Genomic DNA, 24,074 nt, shown 5'->3' with positions numbered 1-24,074 from the left:
GCGCACTCCGAGCCAGGCAGTTGGGTTCGCTCCAGCTGTTCCTGTCCGCCCTGAGACCCGCGGCGCGCGACCCCGGCGCGTCTCTACGGCGCAAACGTCGTGCGCGGGGGGCGGGTAGGGGCGCGCAGGCGCCGCGGGGGCAGTGAGGCCGCGCAGGCGCGGACGGCGTTGGTTTGAAGAAGACCTTCAGCGTTGCCCTGGCGGAGCGGAGACAGGCCCTCTGGTTGGAGGCGAGGTGAGCCGGGGCAGGGGCCGGGCGGCGGGGGCCGCGCCGAGCCGGGGTGGGTGGCGGTCGACCCCTGAGCGGGGGTCCCGCGGGAGGCGGGCCTAACGGAGGGCTCGGCAGGGTGAGAGCAGCGTAACGGGGCGCGGGCCCGAGGGGCGGGGGCGCGGACGACACGGGACCCTGCTCTCCTGGCACCTCCGGGGATGGAGCCGCGGCGCCGGCCTGGGGGCAGCGCTCGGGGCGCCCGCCCGCGGCCGCTCCCTTCCTGAGGCCCCACTGGACTGTCCTGCTAGGCGTCGGGCCAGAAGGAGGTTGGTTTCGAGGGAAGTTGGACCCTCGAACCCCAAACCCACCCCACCCCCCGCCCCCAGCTTCCTCTCTGGAATTGTCCAGTATCGGGGCGCTCCTAGCACTCCTCGCCGCCGAGGGGAGGAAGCTGTAGGTGCACCTGAAAAAGGCGAGGCGAGGGACAAAGGGGGCCTTGACTGTCAAGTCAGTAACTGTGTCAAGCAGTATTAACCCAGTTAACGCTCCCCCTTCGCCCTCGCATCTGAAGCCACCTCGGGCGTCTTGCATGCCAACAAACAAGTGCATTTGTAGAGCCGACAGAAATGTATGATGATAGCTTTACTCTCGAGTGACCTGAAGTCTCTGGTCGTCTTTAGTTTTTGCTTGATCATACCCATCAGAACCGTGGGCCTGAGAAAGGAAGCTTGAACTAGGCAGAATTGAGATCAGGTAGTAAACTCAACCGGCTGCACTTTGGCAGTGTCTAGCAGTGGTTTTGAAAAATAAAGCAGAATGCTAAAAGACTTAGTAGATGGATGTTTCTGAACATTTAAGTATATCTTTTCTCTTGTCAGCAGATGAAAACCCAGACGGTAAAGGCTGAACGTTTCTCTTGGAATATAGTGTTCCTGCATTTTTATACTAACCTCCCCACATTGAGACTTCTGGCAGAATTTCAACAGATACCAGCATTGGTTGAAATAATAAACAGTAATATCAAATTGCAGTTGGCAGTGTGTAAATAGTCTAGAATTGATCATTTGAATGTAGGGAATTGAGTTGTAAAATAATGGCCCTGGAAGTGAACTCTGACACCCTATGGCTTAGAACAGTTTTATTGTGGTATGAGTCGACGTTTATACTGTTTTTCACCTCTACTCTTTTCTCTTTATATATATTTTTATATTATATGCTGCCCTCTTAACATATAATGTCTGTCGTATTTGATAGGTTTACACTAAGGAACAAATTTTAAATGAGTTTACAGTTAAAAAGTGCATCATAAGCGTGTGTTGTTTCAGATATTATGGTATAGGCAGAAACTTAGTAAAAGGCCAGGTTAAGAGCCAGGCTAAATAGAAGTAGATACTAGTTTGATGGTGTGGATAGTTCAGGCATAGTTATTGCATGGGCTAGCTGGTGCTCTGGGTTTTTCTGATATATTAATTGGCTAATGAGACTGCTTGAGATGGTTCTATAGTTGGTTAGACATGGCCATTGAAGCTGCTGCAGGAAGAGGTTTCCCATTATACAAAGAGGGCAGAAGAGTGGTATGTTTATTCATGATGTTAGAGCTCCTGAGAACTTTAATGTGAGGACTGTATCAGCAGTAGAAAAACTGTGTGAATACCAAGTAGGCAAGAATGAAAAGTGAGGGGAATCCCTGGGTGGCTCAGTGGTTTAGCACCTGCCTTCCGTGCAGGGCATGATCCTGGAGTCCTGGGATCAAGTCCCACATCAGGCTTCCTGCATGGAGCCTGCTTCTCCCTCTGCCTGTGTCTCTGCCTCTCTCTGTCTCTCATAAATAAATAAATAAAATCTTTAAAAAAAAAAAAAAGAATGAAAAGTGAAGGCACCTTTGGGTTTTGAAGGCTTTAACTTTAGAGTATTCACCAATTTTTGGTAAGCAGAATTACTGCAGGTAGAATTTATCCTGTGTGTGGTTAATGGGTAAGATTATATAATTTTATTTTATTTTTAAAAGATTTTATTTATTTATTCATGAGAGACACAGAGAGGCAGAGACACAGGCAGAGGGAGAAGCAGGCTCCATGCAGGGAGCCTGATGTGGGACTCGATCCCGGGACTCCAGGAGCATGCTGTGGGCCAAAGGTAGGCGCTAAACCCCTGAGCCACCCAGGCTGCCCAGAAATTTCTTTTCTTTGAAATGTATTCAGAAAGATGATCTCTGAATCTCGTGAAAAAAAAACCCTTTTATTATCCAGTGTTCTGGAAAGTTCTTTGTAAAGAAACAGAACGCCTTCTCCTAACTTTGCTTGCATTAGGGTATAAAGGATGCAAAGGAAGAGAAAACTGTCTACCTCTTCTTACTGAAATAAATACTGGGACTGTGGGTAAATAAATATTAAATGGCTGTTTTTATTCCTTTGTCTTTATAAGAGATGTGTAACACACCGACTTACTGTGATCTAGGAAAGGCTGCCAAGGATGTCTTCAATAAAGGATATGGTAAGTATGCTATTGTACATTTCCAATTTGGGTAGGGTTAGTCTTGAATGCTTACTATATGTAGATGCTGTGCTAGTATAATGAGGTTAATGTTAATCTACTTCACAAGATTTAAGGGGATAACTGTCAACAGGTTATTAGAATTGGCTCTTTAGAGGTAGAATGCCTTACAAGCATTAAAAGCAATTATATACATACGTACATACATATACATATTTAATGTTATCTCTAAGATGAAGCAATATAAATCTGTAGTACTTACGTCTCCTCTGGCTAGCCCTAGAGACAGTTAAAGTGGGTGGTACGTTTTTTCCTCCTCCAAATAATGACAGTGTTTTCATGAGACACAACTTTTGACTTCTTTGGAGTAACATATTCTTGATCCCGAATGGTCATTTTTTAGTTTTTAAATTTTAATTTTTGTGTTATATACATTTGAATTTTCTTATTAACTGTATAATTACTTAAGTTTATAGTTATATAAGCATGTTTTCTGATAATTTTTGTTCTTTGAGAGCTTAAAAATTATATTTATTTCATTATAATTCAGTTTTTAGTGGAACTCTTACCTAATCAGGATACTCTGTAATTTCCATATGGAAGATAGTGTGGACTGCTTTCATAATCTCTAAGTTGGAAAAACTGGAGTGAATGTCACATTTTGTGCATTGTTTTTATTTTTATCTAGGATTCGGCATGGTCAAAATAGACCTGAGAACCAAGTCTTGTAGTGGAGTGGTGAGTACCCAATATATTTTTAAGAGATGTAGCATAATTAACTTAAAGGAACCTGTTAAAATTGTTTTGTCTAGTTATGTGAGTCAGCGTACATTTGGCACTATGCTATCTTCCCTAGCTTTGTCATACTCTTAGATTTCAGTGAGCCTCTTCCTGTTAGCCCTAGACAATGCAGTTAAATTTTGGTGGAGAACCTTGTGTCTTTCATAAAAGAATATACTGAGTCTTACTCTCAGGATATATAAAATACACATATATTTTTGACCAGTATATATCTTTATGCTTTCATGAATACATATATGGGTACTAAAAACTTTAGTTCTGTTATAATGGGTTCATGTAAGTTTTATTGCCCTTACAAAAAACAAATTAATTTTAGTCTCTATCCCTTCAGCATTGATCAAAACAAATGTAGAAATAAAAATACATGTAAAAGATTAATCTAAAGTTTTTATTGATGTTCATAATGTCTTTTTTTATTGAAAGTTAAGAATATAGTAAAGGATATAAGCATATTTTGAAAGTGTCATTAACCAGGACTTTTATTCACTAAATCTGGCAGATAGAGTAACTTTACATTCACCTTATTCTCTTATTTCTACTCATTGGGAGCATATCTTTTTGGTATCTACCTATCCAAACCAATGCAAATTTTATTTCCAGATATAATAATTTAATTAGAAGGTCTAAAGGAATGTGGAATTCGTATGATACTTTGTCTTTGTTTCATATGCCACGTAATCCTGGTTTGTCACTATCATTTTTCCCTGGGTTTTCTAATGGTAAATAAACATATATGCAGCTACCTACTAGGGTGGGCATATTGTTATATGTTCTGTTAAAATAGAAAAATTATACTAACTTTCAGTAGGGTTTCAGAATTTGTTCAAGTTAGGTTTGTGTTGCAAAAATCGACTAAAATTTTATCTCCCTTCCATGCTGCTGTGGTGTGGGGCTATTCATTCAGATGGTAAGAAAAACAGAGCATATTTGTGTGCGTCTTTTTATGGCTGCTTTTGGTCTCTGGTATTAACTTAGGATAAATTTCATATATTGCTCCAAGCAGTTCTTAGATTGCACTTAATATTTTTACCATATGCCATCTATTTAACATATTTATGGTGGTTTTGTTGCTTACTAGCATTCATTGTAAAGCTGTAGATGTTATATGCATGTTATAAATGTATTTTGCACTATTTGATCTAATGATGAAATTAGAGAAAAACTGAAGCAATTGTGAGCTAGTTCTAATTTTTTATTATTTTATTTTTTGAAGATTTTATTTATTTATTCATGAGAGACACACACACACACAGAGAGAGAGAGAGGCAGAGACATAGGCAGGGGGAGAAGCAAACTCCATGCAGGGAGCCCAGTGTGGGACTCGATCCTGGGACTCCAGGATCACACCCTGGGCTGAAGGCAGGCGCTAAACTGCTGAGCCACCCAGGCATCCCTGATTTTTTAACTTAGAGAATATTCTGGGCTTTTCTTTTAGCTTTATACCTCTGGTATTTTAGACTTTTGGAAGAGCTTCAAAGTAAGAAATGATGGTAACAAGGAAAAAGTGTAGACTAAATACACTTTTACCTTAATTTTGTGTGTGAAATTTTCCTGACACTAAAATTGAGGTTTATCTATGTTATACTTCCAAGTTTATGAGAGGTATATGTAAAAAATAAAACACTGGATAGTTTGATCTACTAAAAGAAAGCGATGCTCTCATTAAATAATTGTGTGGACTGTTAAACACGACTAGCATTCTGTCATTTTGTACTGAGGCCTTGCCCTAAAATGTGCAGCATGATACTCTCTTGGAAAACTTCTTGCATGGTGTTGATAAACAGATCATAGTTTCCCAGTTGTTTCATCAGCCTGTAGAACTAGAGGTAGGGAGCAGGCTGTTTGGTAAAGGGAGGGTTCATATTGCGGGCAGTGAAACAGAATTGCTTAGGCCTGGCAGCACTTAATGACTGTTGGCAGTGTTCTAGAAATGTTCCCTAAAAACGGGGCCAATCAGAAGGTTTTTTCCTTGACAGTTCATAGATTGTCAGTGACAGGTGTTGACTGTTTGCTTCCTTTTAGAGGGAGATCTGTTTCCTATTGCTCATTGTCATATGACTGAAGGGACACCTACCTAAGAAGGATATATTTTAAGGTGTTCATAGTAACTATTTGATAGAAAGCACTTTAAAAGGTAGATGGGGAGAAGGGAGAAAGGGGCAAGTATAACATTCCATTTTGTTGTGAAAAATGGGTACATAGTTCCAAATATTGTGTATACCTAAAGTTCTACAGACAGTTTTGTGGACTAAAGCAATAAAGTTTTCATGACAGTGTAACTGTACTTAGCGCAATTGAACTGCACACTTAAAAATTGTAAATTTTGTTAGGTGTATTTTACCACAATAAAAATAAAAAAATTTTTTTGATGCACTGAAGTTTTATTAAAAGAGGATAGGGCTGGGTGACTTAATTGGTTAAGTGTCTGCCTTAGACTCAGGTCATGATCCCTGAGTTCTGGGATTGAGCCCCACATTGGGCACCTGCTCACCAAGGAGTCTGCTTCTTTCCCTCTCTCCCCCCGCTTCAAATAAATAAAATCTTTAAAAAAAAAAAAAAAAAGAGGGTAACGTAGTCCTTTCTAGTGTTTGGGGATTTTAAAGATCTTAAAATTAACTAATAGTTTGAAAGATATGATAGAGAATGAATAATCTTTTTCAGGTCATGAAAGTAAAATGTTTAAGATTCAATATTTTTGTGTTTTTAGTACAGGCATTTATTTTAAGTAAAGATATTTCTCTTTTAAAGGAGAGAATTTAAGATTCCCATTTTAGTAAGAGAGTACACGGAACCAGAAGTATCAATGAGAGAGATGGAATAATGGAAAGATTTGAAACTGGTTAAACTTTAGAAATAAGAAAGCAGGAAATAGGTTGTGGTAAAAAGTAAACTGTATTGGTTTCTGATGCATTGAACATTACTTTCTGAAATGAGTATTTTCTGTTTGATGAGGTGATTTTAAAGTCAATATTTTTCTTGCTTATCAGGAATTTTCTACTTCTGGTCATGCTTACACTGATACAGGGAAAGCGTCAGGCAACCTAGAGACCAAATATAAGGTCTGTAACTATGGACTTACTTTCACCCAGAAATGGAACACAGACAATACTCTTGGAACAGAAATCTCTTTGGAGAATAAGGTAAGAGAAAGGATTAGAAGTTATGTGTGGGTTAAATTTATCTTGCAGATAAAATTATCTGTAAACCCCAACTACAATGTGAATGAGATCTTAGAACCTCTATAGTAGCCATAGTTTTTCTCTGCATGTGGCCTTCTTGATATGTCTTACATTTCTAGAAAGTAAAGCTTTATGAGTCCATGATTATCACCTTATATCTTTGTTCTGACCAGTTCTGCTTGTTAACTGAGCCTTTCCTAGGTAAACCAAGCTGTTTACAGTGAGGTAGTTTGATTTTAGTTTGTAATCGTTGCAAAACTGGCTCCATAGAAAAATGTTTCTAAATTCTATAATGTCTTCAAAGGGAAAAATGCTCAGCAGGTATTTGTGAAGTATCTGCTATGTACAGGGCACTGTTTTTTTGAGGCATGTCTACATGCACATTACCATAGATAGATAATATATATGTGTAGCTGAGTAAATTCTTTCGGTTGGCTTGTTAAATGTCAGGGTATCTCATTACAGTAATTTCAAGAGAATATCAAGATTACTTGGTTGTATTGGAATTTTATTGTTTTTTTACTGTAATTAATATTATTGGCTGTGATAGAATTTCACCTACACATTTAAACCTGGTTTTTGGTGAGAGAGTCTGATGAAACCTGGGATAAGGGAGGATAAAGATGTAATTTAGTAAGTAACTTAATATTTGGCTTTCTTTAATGACTCCCCTTTTTTTTGTTGTTGTTGTTAGGCAGTTAGAAAAAACTTTAGAATTGGTTTTTGGGTCAAAAAAATAGAAAATTACTAACTGTTTATTTTAAATCTTTGTTTTTCAGTTGGCTGAAGGGTTGAAACTGACTCTTGATACCATATTTGTACCGAACACAGGGTAATTATCCAAACCCCATTTTCTGAAATGTTTTTGTTGCTTGTAGGGATAGAGAGCTTTAGACTAGGGAATTGCAAATAAAAATTTAGGTGCAGGGAGAACTTAGGAGGTTGCTGTTAGGAATACCGGAGATCTTGTATATGTAGTAAAGAGAAAGGAGGACTCCTTGAAGCAGGTTAAACTTTTGATTTGAAAATTGAACAGATGAACAAAAATATGAAGCTAGTCCATGGACAGCCCGGGTGGCTCAGCGGTTTAGTGCCACCTTTAGCCCAGGGTGTGATTCTGGAGACCTGGGATCAAGTCCCATGTCGGGCTCCCTGTGTGGAGACTGCTTCTTCCTCTGCCTGTGTCTCTGCCTCTCTCTCTGTTTTTTATGAATAAATAAATAAAATCTTAAAAAAAAAAAAAAAAGCTAGTCCAAAGAGGCATGTAAGAGGAAAAGTTTAGGAGCTAGAAAGGTTTGAGACTAGATATTTCTTTTTCTTTTCCTAAGATTTTATTTTTAAGTAATCTCTATATCCATCGTGGTGTTCGAACTCACAACCCTGAGACCAAGAGTCACACACTCCAAGCCAGCCAGGGGTCCCGAGACTAGGTATTTCTTATTCTTAAACTGTTCTTACATGGTTGTGGTATTTTGCTGAGAAGTTAATTTCATAAGAAAACCGTGTAATCTCTTGACTGTGGAACACTATAAGCAGTAGTTCTGCTACTGATGTGTTTTCTTAGCTTTTAAAAATCCCCCAACCTCTCTGCTTCAGTTTCTTCATCTAAAAAATGGAGATCATGTTGTTTCTTATCTGCCTCACACGGGCAGTGCTAGAAAAAGGCAAAGTGGAATTTTTCTTTGCTGTGTATGTCATTCTTGCCACACACTTAGTTTTCTTCCAGACAAATATTTTCAGAAGAACCCTAATTAAATAGGACAAGGATTATTAAGAACCAATTTCATGTTCTCAGTATTGTCCTTGAAAAGTGTACACTTGTCTTCCATTCATCTAATGTCCAGGGAGAAAACACCCTAAGGAAAATAAATATGTTTACTAAAGGACTGTATCCTTTAAAAAAAATACTCTTCTCTTCATGATAGATTAATAACTTAGAAGTGTGCAGTGTGTCAGGTGTTAACGTTTTGTAGCATTTGGGCATTTAAAAACATTTAAAGAAATTTGGGGGATGTTTGAGTGACTCAGTGGTTGAGAATCTGACTTTGGCTCAGGTTGTGATCCCAGGGTCCTGGGATTGAGTCCTGTATTGGGCTCTCCACAGGGAGCCTGCTTCTCCCTCTGCCTATGTCTCTGCCTCTCTCACTATGTCTCTCATGAATAAATAAATAAAATCTTTAAAAATTTTTTGGGTTCTCATGAATACGTACATATTCAGATTATTAATTTGGCACTGAAGTACATTCCTTTTTATACTTTTGTCATGCCTTCATGATATTTTTTTTTTTTAAATATTTATTTATTTATGATAGACATAGAGAGAGGCAGAGACACAGGCAGAGGGAGAAGCAGGCTCCATGCACCGGGAGCCCGACGTGGGACTCGATCCCTGGTCTCCAGGATCGTGCCCTGGGCCAAAGGCAGGCGCCAAACCACTGCGCCACCCAGGGATCCCATGCCTTCATGATATTAATCATGAAATATCCTGTCATTTGAACTATAGTGAAGAATAGGCAAAAAATAGTATATGCATTTTTTTTTTTTTTTTTTTTTTTTTAGATTTTCTTTATAAGGGAGAGCATGAGACAGAGCACCAGCAGTGGGGGAGGGCCCGGGAGAGAGGGAGAAGCAGACTCCCCACTGAGCAGGGAGCCCAACATGAGGCTTGGTCTCAGGACTCCAGGATCATGACCTGAGCTGATGGCAGACGCTTAACTGACCGAACTACGCAGGCCCCAGTATATGCATTTCTGATCCTAATAATGTTATATGTGTAGAGCTGTCGTTTGAAACTTTATGTATGCCATCTACCAAAATAATACTCACATTGGGAGAGAGGGAATCTTAACTTAAGAGATTTCTGGGCAGTAGTAGAAACTCGTGTTGTTTTCATTGTGTTGTTTTATTTCTTACAGAAAGAAGAGTGGAAAATTGAAGGCTTCCTATAAACGAGATTGTTTCAGTGTTGGCAGTAATGTTGATATAGATTTTTCTGGACCAACCATCTATGGCTGGGCTGTGTTAGCCTTTGAAGGTTGGCTTGCTGGCTATCAGATGAGTTTTGACACAGCCAAATCCAAACTGTCACAGAATAATTTCGCCCTGGGTTACAAGGCTGCAGACTTCCAGCTGCACACTCATGTGTGAGTGTTTATAATTCATTCCTCCTTTAGTACTAGTGCAGTCGCCCAAAAAGATGGTAGCTGTTAGCATGTTGGTAGCTATTAGCAGGTTAGAAATGATGGTACTTGCATTTAATATGTTTTGGTGGACATCCAGCCTCACTGTACTATTTTCCTAGTTAGCAAAACATTGCCAGAGGTTAGTGCACTTGGGGCATTGTACTGTGCTACTGGTAGTTACTGGCCTCTCAGCCTGTACCCCAAACTTTAGGAAGATCTAGAATCTGTACAAGAACCCCTGGGAGGGAGAGAGCCTGGGCATAGGTTACTTCCTGATAAAAGGGATCCTTTGAAGATATTTCTGCTTCCTCTGGTGCCTTAGTCAGTTTGGCAGTATCTGGAAGCAGGTCTGGATCATGAGGATCAACCACCTAATTGATCTGAACATCCCCAGTAATTCTGTGGAGGTTTTCAGGTACCCTTGGTTGAAACCTAACCACCCATGTTGCATTCAGAAGAAGCAAAAGTCCTCAAAGCAATCCTGGATTCAGTTCTGTAGGCTGCATTCTATTGGTTAACTGTATTTGAACTGTTAAATTGTATTTTATGTCTTGACCTACTGGGCACTGTTACTATACCAGGAAGAAAAAGCACAGGGTGAACTACGCGTTTTTGAAGTGTTAGAGATTGCTCTTCACTAGCTATTCCAGTTCACTATGATGTGTGAAATAAAGTCAAGCAGTGGTATAGACAGTGGCATTAAAATTGATGAAACAGAATGATCAGGAAAACCATGAAAATTCAAGGACTAAGTTCTGGGATGCTTTTAAGCAATAATGTAGGCACTTCTCTAGAGCAGGACACCCTAGGTATTGTGGGGTAGTGCTTTCTGACTCTAGGGTTGTTTAAAATGAAATCCAGAATTGGATTTATTCCTGTACTTGTGCTGCTGGGTTTTTTTGTTTTGCAGAATATTTATCTTTACTTCTAAGTTTCTAAATTCTCTGAGCATCTCAAAGACGTATAGATCATATTTACCTGAGGCATACCATTGATGCCCTTTGTGCATAATTATGTCTAAGAGATTTACATTATGGAAGAGCTGAGTACATGAATCACATGTTAACTACATTTTAATTAGCTACTAATAAATTACATAACTGGATGTAATTCCTTGTTTGGTAGTCATTTATACTAGAAGTTTGTTGAAACAGGTAGTTGCAAAATAAGATCCTTGTCTAGACAGTCTTAGAATTTGGTTTCCATATCATAAGAATTGCACAAACTAGATATTTATGACTTTTTCTTATACTATGAAAATAGGAATGATGGCACTGAATTTGGAGGGTCTATCTACCAGAAGGTTAATGAGAAGATTGAAACATCAATAAACCTTGCTTGGACAGCCGGCAGTAACAATACCCGTTTTGGCATCGCTGCTAAATACAAGCTGGATTGTAGAACTTCTCTATCTGTAAGATTGGATCTACTCTTAGGGTTTCAGCTAAGTTGTAAATGAATGTTGTGATTTGGTTGTTGTGTGCATGTTCTTTATTAACTTTAGTGAGCTGGTCATTGTATAGTGAAAAGAGTATTATACCTCAAGTCCGAGAATGTGAATTCTAGTCCTAGTTCCTCTTCTAATTGGCTGTTGACCTTCTGGAGTCATTTTATCTCTTTGGCCTTAGAATTTGCTTATCTGTAAATTCGTGGGATTTGATTACTATTCCTGTTGCTATTAGTAATTCTTATCAATAATGACACTAATTGAGCTCTTAAATTTCAGGTACTGTGCTAAGGGCTTAATGTGTAATATCTCATTTAATCCTCCCAAATACTCCATGTGGTGTGAGTAGTATCCTCATGCCCATTTTATGGATGAGGGAACTGAGACTTGGAGAGGTCAGGTAATTTGCCCAAAGTCACAAAATAAGTGGCAGTGTCAAAATTTGAATCCAGATCTTCTCTCACTAAGAATTCATGTTCTAACCACTGTCAGAAGTTGTAAACTGGCATCTCAAAGAGTTTAGTTCACCAGGGGTGTTTGGCTGCACAGTATTTTAAAAACTTTGTTTGAGGCCTTTAAGAATGCATTTTTGAGTACTCTGCTATCCGTACCAGTCCTCTTAACTGAAGAGACTTACCTTTGTGTTAATTAAATTTGCAGTTTTGGTAGTTCTAGATTGGCCTGCAGTTGCTTTAGTTTTGGAAAGCTGATGCATGAAATAGTGGTTGTACTGAACTTACATATTATGAAATTGATTTTTTTCTAACTATTTCTATTTCCTCTCCTAATCTTAGGCTAAAGTAAACAATGCCAGCCTGATTGGACTGGGTTATACTCAGACTCTTCGACCAGGTGAGTAAAGGAATTAATAACAATGGGCATGGGTAGGAGGTGATGGAGGAATACTGAAAATAAACCTATAAAACCTACAGTCAACAGCAGGTCGATTCAGACCATTCACAGTTGGTTAAAGCAAAGCAGATCAGGTGCTTTTGCTTAAAAAGTATTTATAGGTTTCTAACTATAATTTGGTCACTCTGGCTAGTAAGTTTATTTGGTCACTCATTATTCTTAACCCTGAACTCCAAATGGAAGTTTGCTGTGATTATGCTTTGCTCATTGCAGATCAGATGATTCTAGATAACCCTGTGTTGACTTAGTCGTACCTGAACGCTTGTAACTCTTATACTCAGCTGTAATCCATGCCCTTGACTCTATCCATTGTTTCTTGAAAACGAAGATCTGATTGTAATACTTGTTATGAGTAAGATTGTGGTGTCTTCTTCTTCCTAGGAGTCAAACTGACCCTATCAGCTTTAATCGACGGAAAGAACTTCAATGCAGGAGGTCACAAGGTTGGGTTGGGATTTGAACTAGAAGCTTAATGTGGTTTTGAGTAAAGCATCCGATTTGTCCCCGGAGGTGAAGAGAACCCACTATGTTTTGGCCTTAAAATTCTTCTGTGAAATTTCAAAAGTGTGAACTTTTTATTCTTCCAAAGAATTGTAATCCTCCCCACAATGAAGTCTAGAGATCGCAAGTGCATCCTGAGGGAAGTACTTGAAGGCATGCCTGGAAGTTGTCATGTTTGTGCCACATTTCAGTTGAGTTCCGCAGTGTTCTTTTAAATGTGTTCCTCAGCGACAATGTAGTGTCACATTACAAAGGAAATGACCCAACCCTCCAGTTTGTACATCACGTCCTGCATGTCCCACACCACTTTTTCATGACCTTTTAATAATATATTGGTCTCTGTGCTGTAGTGGAAATCTTTGGTTTTGCATCAGAGTAAAATAAAATAAACCCATCACATTTGGAACATAATCGCTTATCTGATTTGCTAGTGGTGGTTTTCTTACACTTGGCATGATAGGTTTTGTTTTGAAAAATACTCTCGTAGGTGATGGGTGGGATCTAAAATGGTATGTCTGAAATACCTGTGCCAAAAAAAAAAAAAAAGAAAGAAAGAAATACCTGTGCCCATCCCTTCCTCTCTTGTCATTCTGACTGCTCTTCTGCTCTCAGGCCGTGGAGTGAAACCATGAGTTTTGCTCCACTGGGCAGAAGCACATTTGTCTGGGTGCTTGCTCTGTGGTAGAGCAGGATCATGCGGGTAGTTGTGCAAGTGGCTGAGAGAGCGTCTGTGTGTGGGGGGGTAAGTGGGCAGAAAGATGGGCAAAGGGAAGAGTATAATTGGGGAAATACTGTGGGAAAAGATTGGTAGGAGGAGGCCAGTGCTGGAGGAGGCCCAGCTGTGGCTCCCCTCAGGACCTCGGGAAAGTGCTTTCGAGTACTGGGATCTAGAGAAAAGATAACTAAAGAATGGAGATACTAGCTTAGAAAAGAAATGAGTAGGCTGTAATACCTTCAGGGCTTACTGGTAAACATCTTCCTTTCTAAAAGTAGAATTCTTTGAAGTCTTCATCTAAAAACAATATATGCTGGTTGCAACAAATTCAGTCAGACATTAAAAAAAGTGAGTGAAAATTCCCATTTCTCTCTCCAGTCCTCCTTTCTGCCACCTCCAGCAGTTTGATGTATATCCTTGCAGAGATTTTTCAGTGTCTTTAGAGATTAGAGAAGTATCTTTTTATATATAGAATGTGAAAAAGCACATCTTGTTTTGCTATATATTTTTATTTATTAAAGCTTTTATTTTTAAGTGATTTCTATACCCAACATGAGGTTTGAACTTAAAACCCCAAGATCAAGAGTCGCATGCTCCAACTGCCTGAGCCAGCCAGGCACCCTGCAATGTATGTTTAAATTTAACATATCAGGGTCGTCTTTCTGTTTGTTCATATAGATCTGCCTCACCTTTTTTTATTCTACTTGACTATAAATGTGATATTAACTTTCTCCTTTCTACTGTATTGAATTTTTTGCTTTATAAACAATGCTGCATTGATTATCTTTGTCATCTTCTGTAAATATTTCCATAGCAGCACTGCCCAGTAGATCTTTCTTTAATGATGAAAATGATCTGTCTTTATTGTGTCATATGGTAGCCAGTAGACACATGTGGCTGTTGAGCACTTGAAATGTAACTAGGTCAGTGGAAAAACTCAAAAAAAATTTTTTTAAGTAATCTCTGCACCCAGCATAGGCTTGAACTCAGAACCCCAAGATCAAGAGTCATATGCTCTATCGACTGAGACAGGAAGAACTCCACTTTTAAGAAATTTTATTTAAGTTCAGTTAAACATATATTACTGGTTTCATAGGTAGAGTCAGTGATTCATCTGTCTTGTATAACACCCAGTGCTCATTATATCACGTGCCCTCCTTCATGTCCGTCACCCAGGAGCAACCCTCAGTTGGTTTTCTATAATTAAGAGTTTCTTGTAGTGTGTCTCCCTCTCTGATTTTGTCTTTGTTTTATTTTTTCCTTCCCTTCCCCTATGATCCTGTTTTGTTTCTTAAATTCCACATGACTGAGATCATATAATTGTCTTTCTCTGACTGACTTATTTCACTTAACATAATATCCTCTAGTTCCATCCATGTCATTGCAAATGGCAAGATTTTTTTGATGGCCGAGTAATATTCCATTCTATCTATAAACCATATCTTCTTTATCCCTTCATCTGTTGAAGGACATCTGGGCTCTTCCCACAGTTTGGCCATTGTGGACATTGCTGCTGTGAACATTGGGGTGCAGGTACCCCTTCGGATCACTACATCTGTATCTTTGGGGTAAATATCCAGTAGTGCAATTGCTAGGTCATAGGGCAGCTCTATTTTCAACTTTCTGAGGAACCTCCATACTGTTTTCCAGAGTGGCTGCACCAGCTTGCATTCCCACTAACAGTGTAAGACGGTTCGCTTTTCTCCACATCCTCACCAACGTCTGTGGTTTCCTGACTTAATCAGAATGGTTAGTTTTAGCCATTCTGATAGTGTGAGGTGGCATCTCATTGTGGTTTTGATTCAAGCACTTAATTTTTAATTCTATTTCATTTTAACTAAATTTAAGAGATTGCTAAATCATAGGGCATGTACATTTAATAAGCAGTACACCATTGTCCTTTGGAAATTTTATACCAAGTTAATTTTCTACCACTGGTGGTCAAGAGTGTCCATTTTCCACTTTCTCCATAGCATTGAATTAAACTTCAAAATTTTTACCAGGTTTAGAAATGAAAAATGGTATCTTATTTTAATTTGTATTTCCCTAATTGTCAGTGAGTTTTCATGTGTTTACTGATCATTTATAATTCTCTGATTTGCCTGTTCAGATTCCTTGCTCAGTTTACAAATGAGTCATCTTAAAAACAACTAGACACGGTTGCTTTTTGAAAAATGTTAGTGCTGCAAGATATTTTTCCCTGCCATCACCAGAGATCATCTTTACTTGCACCCAAATTCCAACCAGCACTCCTTATGTTGGAAAATATCTGTGATACCAACACATAATGTAATTTGATTTTCTCATTATCTTTGTGGGTTGAGCCACCATTACAGGAGATAAAGTACCACAGGAAAGGGAGTGGAGAGTACACAATGAATCTGTTCCAGCTGCTGAATGTGAGCACTGGTGGGGCCCCAAGGTGGGCTGCAGGTGGAGCTCCTCTGTGTTATGGAGCGGAGCTGGGCGGGAGCTAACTGCTGAGTGTTAGTGTAGCTCCTGGGAATTTCCTTTCAGTCTAGTGCTAAGGGTGGGTGAGGAAATGGGGGGTTAGGGGCATAAGGAGATTCAAGGAAATACCTATGAGATGCACCTCTAATTCTTTAGTTATTTATCTGATGAATTAGGTGGGAAGGGGATTGCTGAAGGTTGTTTTCCCTTCTTGTGCTATCTTTCCCTTTTAAATTATTCATTATTGCAAAGCTAAGGAGCCAAATTTGGTGTTGGTCGATTAATCCAGATATGAACAGAGGTGGCTTAAATTCAGCCTTTATTCAGTAGTTGTATTGAATCCTGTGGCTGCCTGGGCTCTTCTAAGTACTCTTATCATTGTGGAAGCCATAACTTGTAGCAGAAAGGAGGGCACACTTCTTGAGCTTATGTGCCAGGTACTGTAGTGGTCACCATGTGTGACATCATCTTAATCCTTGGAACAGTAACTGCAGATACTTGGAGTCCAGTAGTCTGGGAAAGAAAGCCCTGAGAGATGTCTTAGGCTAGAGCAGTCCGTTGTGCTTTCTCCCTCTCTCCCCTTCACCCTCCAGCTTTCTCATTTTTCCTGGTCCTCTCTGCTTTCCCCTCAATTAGCCTATTACTCCTAGGGCAATCATTGATTTGGTTTTATTTATTTAAATTTTAAATTGATTTTAAATCATCAGATGTAGCGCGTCTCATGGATGGTCTGTGTGTGTGCAGCTCAGCAGATGAAGCGTCCCCTTGTCTCTGGGCACAGTGAGCACAAGGCATTGGCCAAGGCAGGAAACACTAGGGGCTCCTGCCGCCCTTAGGACAGTTACCTAAATAGACCAAAGTACTGGTGTTTCTTGTGATAAAAAACTAATAGGCATGAGATTTTTTTTATCAGATTTTGAGAGATTAAAGTTTATACGTCATATTTTAAATATTAGTTGTTCAAGAGGTCAGGAAGACAGCGCAGTGCATTGCTAATGCATCAGCACATTCTGAGCATCACTGCTTAAGGAACAGAGGAGGATGAAACAGCCCAAAGTTTCGTTCAGTCACTAAGTGTCTGTACCTTGGAAGCTCACCAGTAACATGGCCAAGCCTCAGGTTCTAGAACCTTGGAAGGAGGAGCTCTAGGACAGTGGAGGCCGTTCCTGGGCTGCCCTGCCATGCTCGTCTACACTCACGAGGGTTGCTGTGTGTTCTGCACGTGAGGACCTCCTCCCTTTGAGACGATAGCCTCTGATTGTGCATGCTTTGGGCACTCTGGGTCTGCTCCCTCTGCCTGTTTCCCTTTAAGAATCAAACTCCTCTTTTCTTTTGCCCTCACTCAAATGGGGAGATTCTAACCCCAGCCTTCTCTAATTCTACACCCAGGTGTTATGTTGGTGTGAGTAGCTTTTTCAGATGACGTGTCTGCCCTCGGAGATTCTGATAGCCTCACAGGCCTTCTGGGAATAAAGGTGGTCAGATAATAGCACCATTCTTCTTCACTCAGGTTTTAAACAAATTGTAAATTAGGACACGGTGTCAGTGGATAGAAGCCGAAAGCTGCATCTTTTGATGAAGGCTGCTTCATACTCGCTTAGAGTGAGTGACAGCAGTGTTGGGCCAAGGCAGGCCTCTCTCTGGCACAAGTTTGGGTGGAGTGGAGAAGGGAGATTTCGAGTGCTTCCAAAAGGAGGATGGGAGGAACTAACTCCAACATTCCCAGTTCAGTTTTCCCAGAGGTCCTGTTCATATGTACTCCTTGGCTCTGGGTAAGGAGAGGCCAGAGTGCGATGCTGATGGTGGGCCTGTCATGTGGACAGAGACCAACCTTAAGAACAGAATACAGCGTTCATAGCGTGTGTGCTTTTAACCATGATCAACCCTCACCCCCTCCCAGAGATTGGGTTTGTCCACTGAGGAAATGTATGCTGACCTCGAGGTGCTGGGGTGAGGGAGTATGTGCTTCGGTGCAGCCCCTTGGGGATCCCCACAGACCCACTGCACTTGGCCCTCGAACATGCCTGTTCTTGTCTTCCTGACAGCTGCCTCTGCAAGCTGTTCCAATGCTTAGCGCCGTCTAAGTTGGCCCTCCTGACCTCCAGCTTTTCCTGCAGGCTGCCTGCCAGACCCTCTTCTTGCCTAGTCTGCCTGCATCTAAAACTCCAGTTCCTACACTGAACCTATGCTCTCACTGTCCACTCGGCACTTGAAGTTTCAGCCAAATCTCTGCCTCTTCCGTGAAAGTTTCCCCAAGGCTCATCCGCTCTGTGCAAACATTCTCGGGGTGGCAGCAATCACATGGTATTGCACTTTGGCTTACCCACCTCCCCTCCTGCCTGTGACCTCCTAGGGGCCTGTATGTCTTCCTGTGTCCAGTGGCCAAGCCAACACTTGGACCCAATAGGTGTTTCCTGAATGATGCAAATGAGCCATCAGGCAGGTGGGCCTGGTTTGGCTTCCCAGTCGTGGGGCTTTCTGCATACCGACAGGTTCTCCTTTGGCAAGTCCTCATATTTTCCTGTGGCCATCAAAGAAACAATTGACATTTCTAGCAACTCTCTGAGTTATGAGTAATTATTCTGGGAGGTGACTTCACAGCTGGAGTTTTAAAAAGGTTCTGGGAAGATAGTCACGATTGCAATTGCACTTGACCCCACGGGATGTCGCTGTTGTCACTGCCAAGAGAATAAGATGGCCTTGCTGTGGAGTCCATGCCTTCTGGCCCGCAGGCCAGGCAGGCTTCCCTTTGACCTCACTCCCTTCCCCAATATCTACCGACGCCTGTCAGGAATGTCTACATTCGGGGTTTGTTTGAACCTCCACACGTCAAGCCTCAGGGAAAGGCAAGGAATGGTCCATCCTGCTGTAGCCCAAATCCCTTTCTCTCTGTTAGGTCCTCAATTTGTTCCGGTTGGTAGAGATCAGAGAAGAGCTGGCTACCTTTGCTGAGTCTGAAACTCGTTACTTTAAATCAGATGGCATTCACACATTTCCTTTATAAAAACAGAAGAAACCTCTCACCCTTTCTCCCGAGACTTCCAGGTTTTTTTTTTTTAAGATTTAATTTATTTATTCATGAAAGACAGAGAGAGAGAGAGACAGACAGACGGGCAGAGGGAGTAGCAGGCTCCATTCCATGCAGGGCTTCCAGGTTCTTAATCCCCTACCAGTGTTCCTTCTGGCACCCTCATCCCGGGCCTCAGGCACAGTCCTTTCTCTGGAGACCATAGTTGTGGACACAGCCTGACAGCTGCTCAGCGGGAGAGGCTGAGAGGTCGGGAAGCCTGACCATTTGTGCCTTAGTTTCCCCAGTGCCGGGCCAGCTCCAGGCATTCCGAAGACTGGTGTCTCAGTGTGGGGGGATGATGGTGTGTAGGTGACTTTTCCCTTTTTTTCATAATATGCTTCAGGGTTGTTTCGTTGTCTCTTCAATAGTAAAGGATGAAGTGCTAGGAGAATATTTAAAAGGCTGACAATCGGGATCCCTGGGTGGCACAGCGGTTTGGCGCCTGCCTTTGGCCCAGGGCACGATCCTGGAGACCCGGGATCGAATCCCACGTCGGGCTCCCTGCATGGAGCCTGCTTCTCCCTCTGCCTGTGTCTCTTACTCTCTCTCTCTCTCTCTCTCTCTGTGACTATCATAAATAAATTAAAAAAAAATAAAATAAAAGGCTGACAATCTAAGGACAGGGCTACATTTCCCCTTCATGAGAATTTAACTGGATTCTCCAGGTCTCACCAATCATTCTTCCTCCAGTTTCTCTGAGTCTCTGGCTGTTTTGTCTTGTTCAGCTAACTGTGGCTTATTTTCTATTCCTTTTCTCCATCATCTAATTGAATGTTTTCCTCCGAGCAGTCTGCTTGATGGGAAACATCCACAGAAAGTTCCCAGAACATTAGCGTCTGGAGCCCTACTCTGGGCCAGGCCCAGAGCGGCCCCTCTGCGACCCCGTCCCTGGAATCCCCCTCAGCCCCGTGGGAGGCCCCGGTCCTGGGCCAGGACCCCAGCTGACGGGGGAAGGGCGCTCCCCCTCTGCCCCCCGCTCCAGGAGCCTCTCCCGTGGGAGCACTTGAGGGCGGTGGGCAAAGGCAGCCTCCCACGGGGTGGGGGTGAGGCCCCCCCCTCCGAACACGACCGCCCAGGCCCCCTTCCCCACCCACTGCGGAACTGAGCTCACCGATGCCCCAGAGCCATACGTCCCACCATTCTCTGAAGGATGGGATGGGTTTTTATTCTGCAGCTGATTCTGAGGAGACAGGAGGCCTCACCTCAAAGAATTATCTTAAACGTGTTTCCAGATTTGCTCAAAAGCTCAGTCCTTTTGGAAAGGCGAAAAGTGAAGTCAAAGCACGTGGTCCCAGGAGCAACTTGGGTGCTGGCCTCTGGCTGCCTCTGCTGCCGGCATGGAAGGTCTCCGGCGAGCTCCTCAGCCTGGCTGCCCCCTGCGCAGGGCCATGTGACCCGACCCAGTTAGGGTACCTGCGTTGTCAGTCACCCTGGTCTGAGGGGTATTTGTAGCTTTCGAGGAGGTGGCTGACGATGATGAGCTCACCCCCCCAGGTGACCCATCCTCTGCTGGAGCTCACCAACCCGCCCTTGGGGGAAAGGCTGGGGCAGGGCAGGGGTGGGAGCTTCTCTGTGGGACAGGCCTGGGAGGGGTGCCCTGGGCAAGGCCTCTAGCCCCATACCCCCGGTGATGCGGCTGCTTAGTCACTCGAAGGCTCAGTGTGTGTGTGACCTTTGTCCACTGTCCCCTGGGCCTCTGTCCCCTGCAGCCTGGCTGCAGCCCGGCTGCCAGGGCCACACTTGGGCAGAAGCGGTGGCCCCCACAGCTTGTCAGCTGACACCCGTTAGCTGTCACTGTTTTTTTTTTTTTAAGATTTATTCATGAGAGACACACACGAGAGAGAGGCAGAGACACAGGCAGAGGGAGAAGCAGGCTCCCTGCAGGGAGCCCGATGTGGGACTCCATCCCGGGTCTGCAGGATCACACCCTTGGCTGAAGGCGGCGCTAAACCGCTGAACCACTAGGGCTGTCCAACTGTCATTGTTCTTATAACAAATTTAGGAGGAAATCAAACTTCTTGAATCTATGGTTTTATCAGAAGTGGGGAATGCCACTTTAAAAATCAGAGAGAGCAAATGTCTTTGTGGAGATGAAGACCTTTTCATCCCTGGTCATCCCTCATTCTGTCACCCTCCAGGCTCCAGAAGGAAACGGAGGCTGCACCCTCTGCTGCAGAGGCTGGGGAAGTTCGCTTCTGAAGCTCCAAGTAGGTGTGTGTGTGCTTTGGAGCTGCTTGAGCCATGAAGAAGGAGGACGTGCATTTTTCTGCTAGGCCCTTAGTCCTGGACATGTGGACCCGCGGCCCCCCACTGCCCTCGAGGGGGCAGGTTCAGAGTCAGGTGGGAAAGGCTGAGCACTGGAGTGGGATGCGTCCTTTAACAGAAATCCCATCCTGGGGCGAACCCTCTCCTGTCAGTTCTTTGCGGAAGAATCAGTGTGTGTGCTAACAGGGGATTTCAGGATGCTGGGCTGTGTCCCTCATTCCTTCCTTCTCTTGCTCACGTGTATCCTGTGCACAAACATGTAAAAGTGGTAAAATAAGAAAGTTATTTGAAAAATCGAAGTCAACAAATTATGTGGCTTTTATTTTTGTGGAACTTGAACAAACCACGATAAAGATACTTAGAAAAATACTTCAGAGGCAAACTTTTGAGGGGCATTTTTTATTATAAATTTAATATGGTTGATTAATGAAAAATCACAATGAAGTACCAAGAAAACGTTTGTCAATATAAAAATTTTAGCAGCATTTCCATAGTTTCAGGCTCTAACATTAGTCATACTTCCTCCCGCTATCAAAAAAGAATCCAATGGGACTACAGTAGAGCATCAAGATGTTCAGCTTAGTAAAGGCCTCAAGGAAATCCTCAAATCCAGTGTATTGTCTAATATTTCAACTCTCCCTGCTCCTGAATTCCTAGACTGTCCCATCACTCGCCTTAGTGTTTGAGACAAGAATTCTGTTCTTCAGGCTGCTGGGGGAGTACAGGGGTGAGAATTTAAACTGGACTTGATATGTGGTGCCTGATGACACGTCACGCACGTACATCCTCTGCACGGATGGCCACGGATGGCCACACAGGGCTTGTTGGTGTCTGGCGTGGCGCACGGGCCCCAGAGTGGGACACACCGTGACCAGGCGCTGGTGCTCAGGGACCCGGCCGTGTCGCTGTGGCACATATTAGCGGCAGGGTTAATGAGAAGGGGAGACAGACGATATGAAAATATAATACTGGCAAACTATTTCCCTGCTTCTTTGGTACTTTCCAAAAATTCTCTGATCAAAAAAGTGTAAGGGAAGCACGCCATTAAAAAATTATAGCTTTAAGTATTTACAGAAGCAATTCTGATATATTACATAATCGATACACAGTTTATGAACAGATTCCTCAGTGAAAGCACTTGTGAACTCCTGCCACATATTATTCAAGAGCACACCTACGACGTACACCTTCCCAAATGGGCACCATCCATCCCAATTCTCAGTTCTAGTATGTTCAATGGGGAAAGTATCACTTTCCAATCTATACTCTCCTTTTAAAAGGTTCTTACGATTTGCCACTGAAATCATTATGTACAAAGATTTGTTGAATATTGAATTCTAGGCAATACATCTCCACTCCCATTTTGAGTATGTTTGAAATAATGCTAGCTATGCTATGTATACATATATATTTAACATATAAGTAACTGCACCACGTTATGTCACCACAATACCAGTTTAATGCACATCATTATGTACAGTAGTTAAGTTAGCTCTGGAGGATGACTCTCTACAGTGCAGGTAAGCAGTGTGGCCTGGAACCATATGAAAGGGACATGGAGAGGCTGGCGGGGAGGCAGCCCGTGCACGGGCAGGGCGTGTGTCAATGCCACCCACTCGTCCCCTCACCAGACTACCCCTTGTGCACTGGGTGGAAGACAACAGATCACACGTATGGAAGGATCCCGTACATGAGGAGAGCCATGATAGCAGCACTGAACAACCCAGCCACGGGCACAGTCACAAACCAGGCCACGAAGATGTTCCGGAAGAGGCGCCAGTCCACAGCCTTCCGGGAGCGGATCCAGCCCACGGCCACCACTGAGCCCACCTGTGGGAGCACAGACATTGCAGTGTAAGAACAGATGCCGCAAGTTTAAAAGTGAGACACACGATCTATATTCAACCAATGTAAACTGGCTGATCTCAGAAGGAAACTGAGTTTAATAAAGTCACCAATTCTTTCCCCTCAATTTGTTAAAAAGTTTTAAAATAATTTCGATTTTATGTATAATTACCTTAGGATTATTCTCCTCAACATATAGTTCCCATATGGCTTCCCACCTATATTCTGCTCTATTTAAGTGGAACATCAGCCAATTACACGATTCTCTTCTCTCCACGGCTTATAAACTAAATTTTTTAAAGCTTTTATTTATTTATTCATGAGAGACACAGAGAGAGAGAGGCAGAGACACAGACAGAGGGAGAAGCAGGCTCCATGCAGGGAGCCCGATGTGGGACTCGATCCCGGGTCTCCAGGTTCAGGCCCCGGGCTGAAGGCGGTGCTAAACCGCTGAGCCACCCGGGCTGCCCTAAACTAAATGTTCTTGTTCTAAATATTCCACAGTGAGGATACCGCTTACCACAATGTATAAAACTGCTTTAATTACATGATGGAACGACAATAATGTACCCTTATAACATCATCGTAAATGTTGGAGCTGGAGAAGACCTTTGAGAATACCCAACCCACATCATTCATTCTTCAGAGGATAAAACAGATCCCGAGATGATTCAGGGGCATGAGCAGGTCCTATAAATCACAGCAGACCGAAAAGTAGAACTCAGGCCTCTTGATTTCTTTTTTTTTTTTTTTAATATTTTATTTACTTATTTGACAGCGAGAGAGCAAAAGTGGGGGCAGGTGTGGCAGAGGGAAAGGGAGAAGCAGATTCTGCTGAGCAGGGAGCCAGATGTAGGGCTGGATCCCAGACCCAGGATCATGACCTGAGCTGAAAGCAGATGCTCAACTGAGCCACCCAGATGCCCGTGGGCTCTTCATTTTTTTTTTTTTAAGATTTTATTTATTTATTCATAAGAAACACAGAGAGAGAGAGAGGCAGAG

At 42.4% G+C, this 24,074-nt stretch overlaps 2 protein-coding genes across 13 annotated transcripts in view; one reads left to right on the top strand and one right to left on the bottom strand.

Moving 5' to 3' along the window:
• The first annotated feature begins 60 nt into the window (after positions 1 to 60).
• VDAC3 (voltage dependent anion channel 3) lies at positions 61 to 22,221 on the top strand. Of its 2 annotated transcripts, none has more exons than XM_049095210.1 (9): positions 61 to 235; positions 2,636 to 2,704; positions 3,393 to 3,442; positions 6,493 to 6,645; positions 7,464 to 7,516; positions 9,600 to 9,827; positions 11,130 to 11,280; positions 12,108 to 12,165; positions 21,101 to 22,221. In XM_049095210.1, the coding sequence occupies exons 2-9, from the start codon at positions 2,638 to 2,640 to the stop codon at positions 21,205 to 21,207; spliced, it is 867 nt and encodes a 288-aa protein (XP_048951167.1). In that variant the 5' UTR covers positions 61 to 235; positions 2,636 to 2,637; the 3' UTR covers positions 21,208 to 22,221. The 2 variants fall into 2 exon arrangements, with proteins under 2 accessions (XP_048951167.1, XP_025297756.1); XM_025441971.2 differs by lacking the exon at positions 21,101 to 22,221 and adding an exon at positions 12,607 to 13,144 and having other exon boundaries at positions 70 to 235.
• SLC20A2 (solute carrier family 20 member 2) overlaps positions 21,611 to 24,074 on the bottom strand; it is a 101,228-nt gene continuing 98,764 nt past the window's right edge. For all 11 annotated transcript variants that reach the window (XM_035699878.2, XM_025442364.3, XM_025442300.3 and 8 more), the window contains one exon: positions 21,611 to 23,057. In XM_035699878.2, the coding sequence (XP_035555771.1) occupies positions 22,893 to 23,057 (165 nt within the window). In that variant the 3' untranslated portion in view covers positions 21,611 to 22,892. The remainder of the gene's footprint in view (positions 23,058 to 24,074) is intronic.

The sequence above is a fragment of the Canis lupus genome, chromosome 16 (assembly GCF_003254725.2).
Source record: "Canis lupus dingo isolate Sandy chromosome 16, ASM325472v2, whole genome shotgun sequence".
Lineage (NCBI taxonomy): Eukaryota > Metazoa > Chordata > Mammalia > Carnivora > Canidae > Canis > Canis lupus.
Note: the sequence above shows the minus strand (reverse complement) of the source record. Positions and strands in the feature narration are given on the sequence as shown.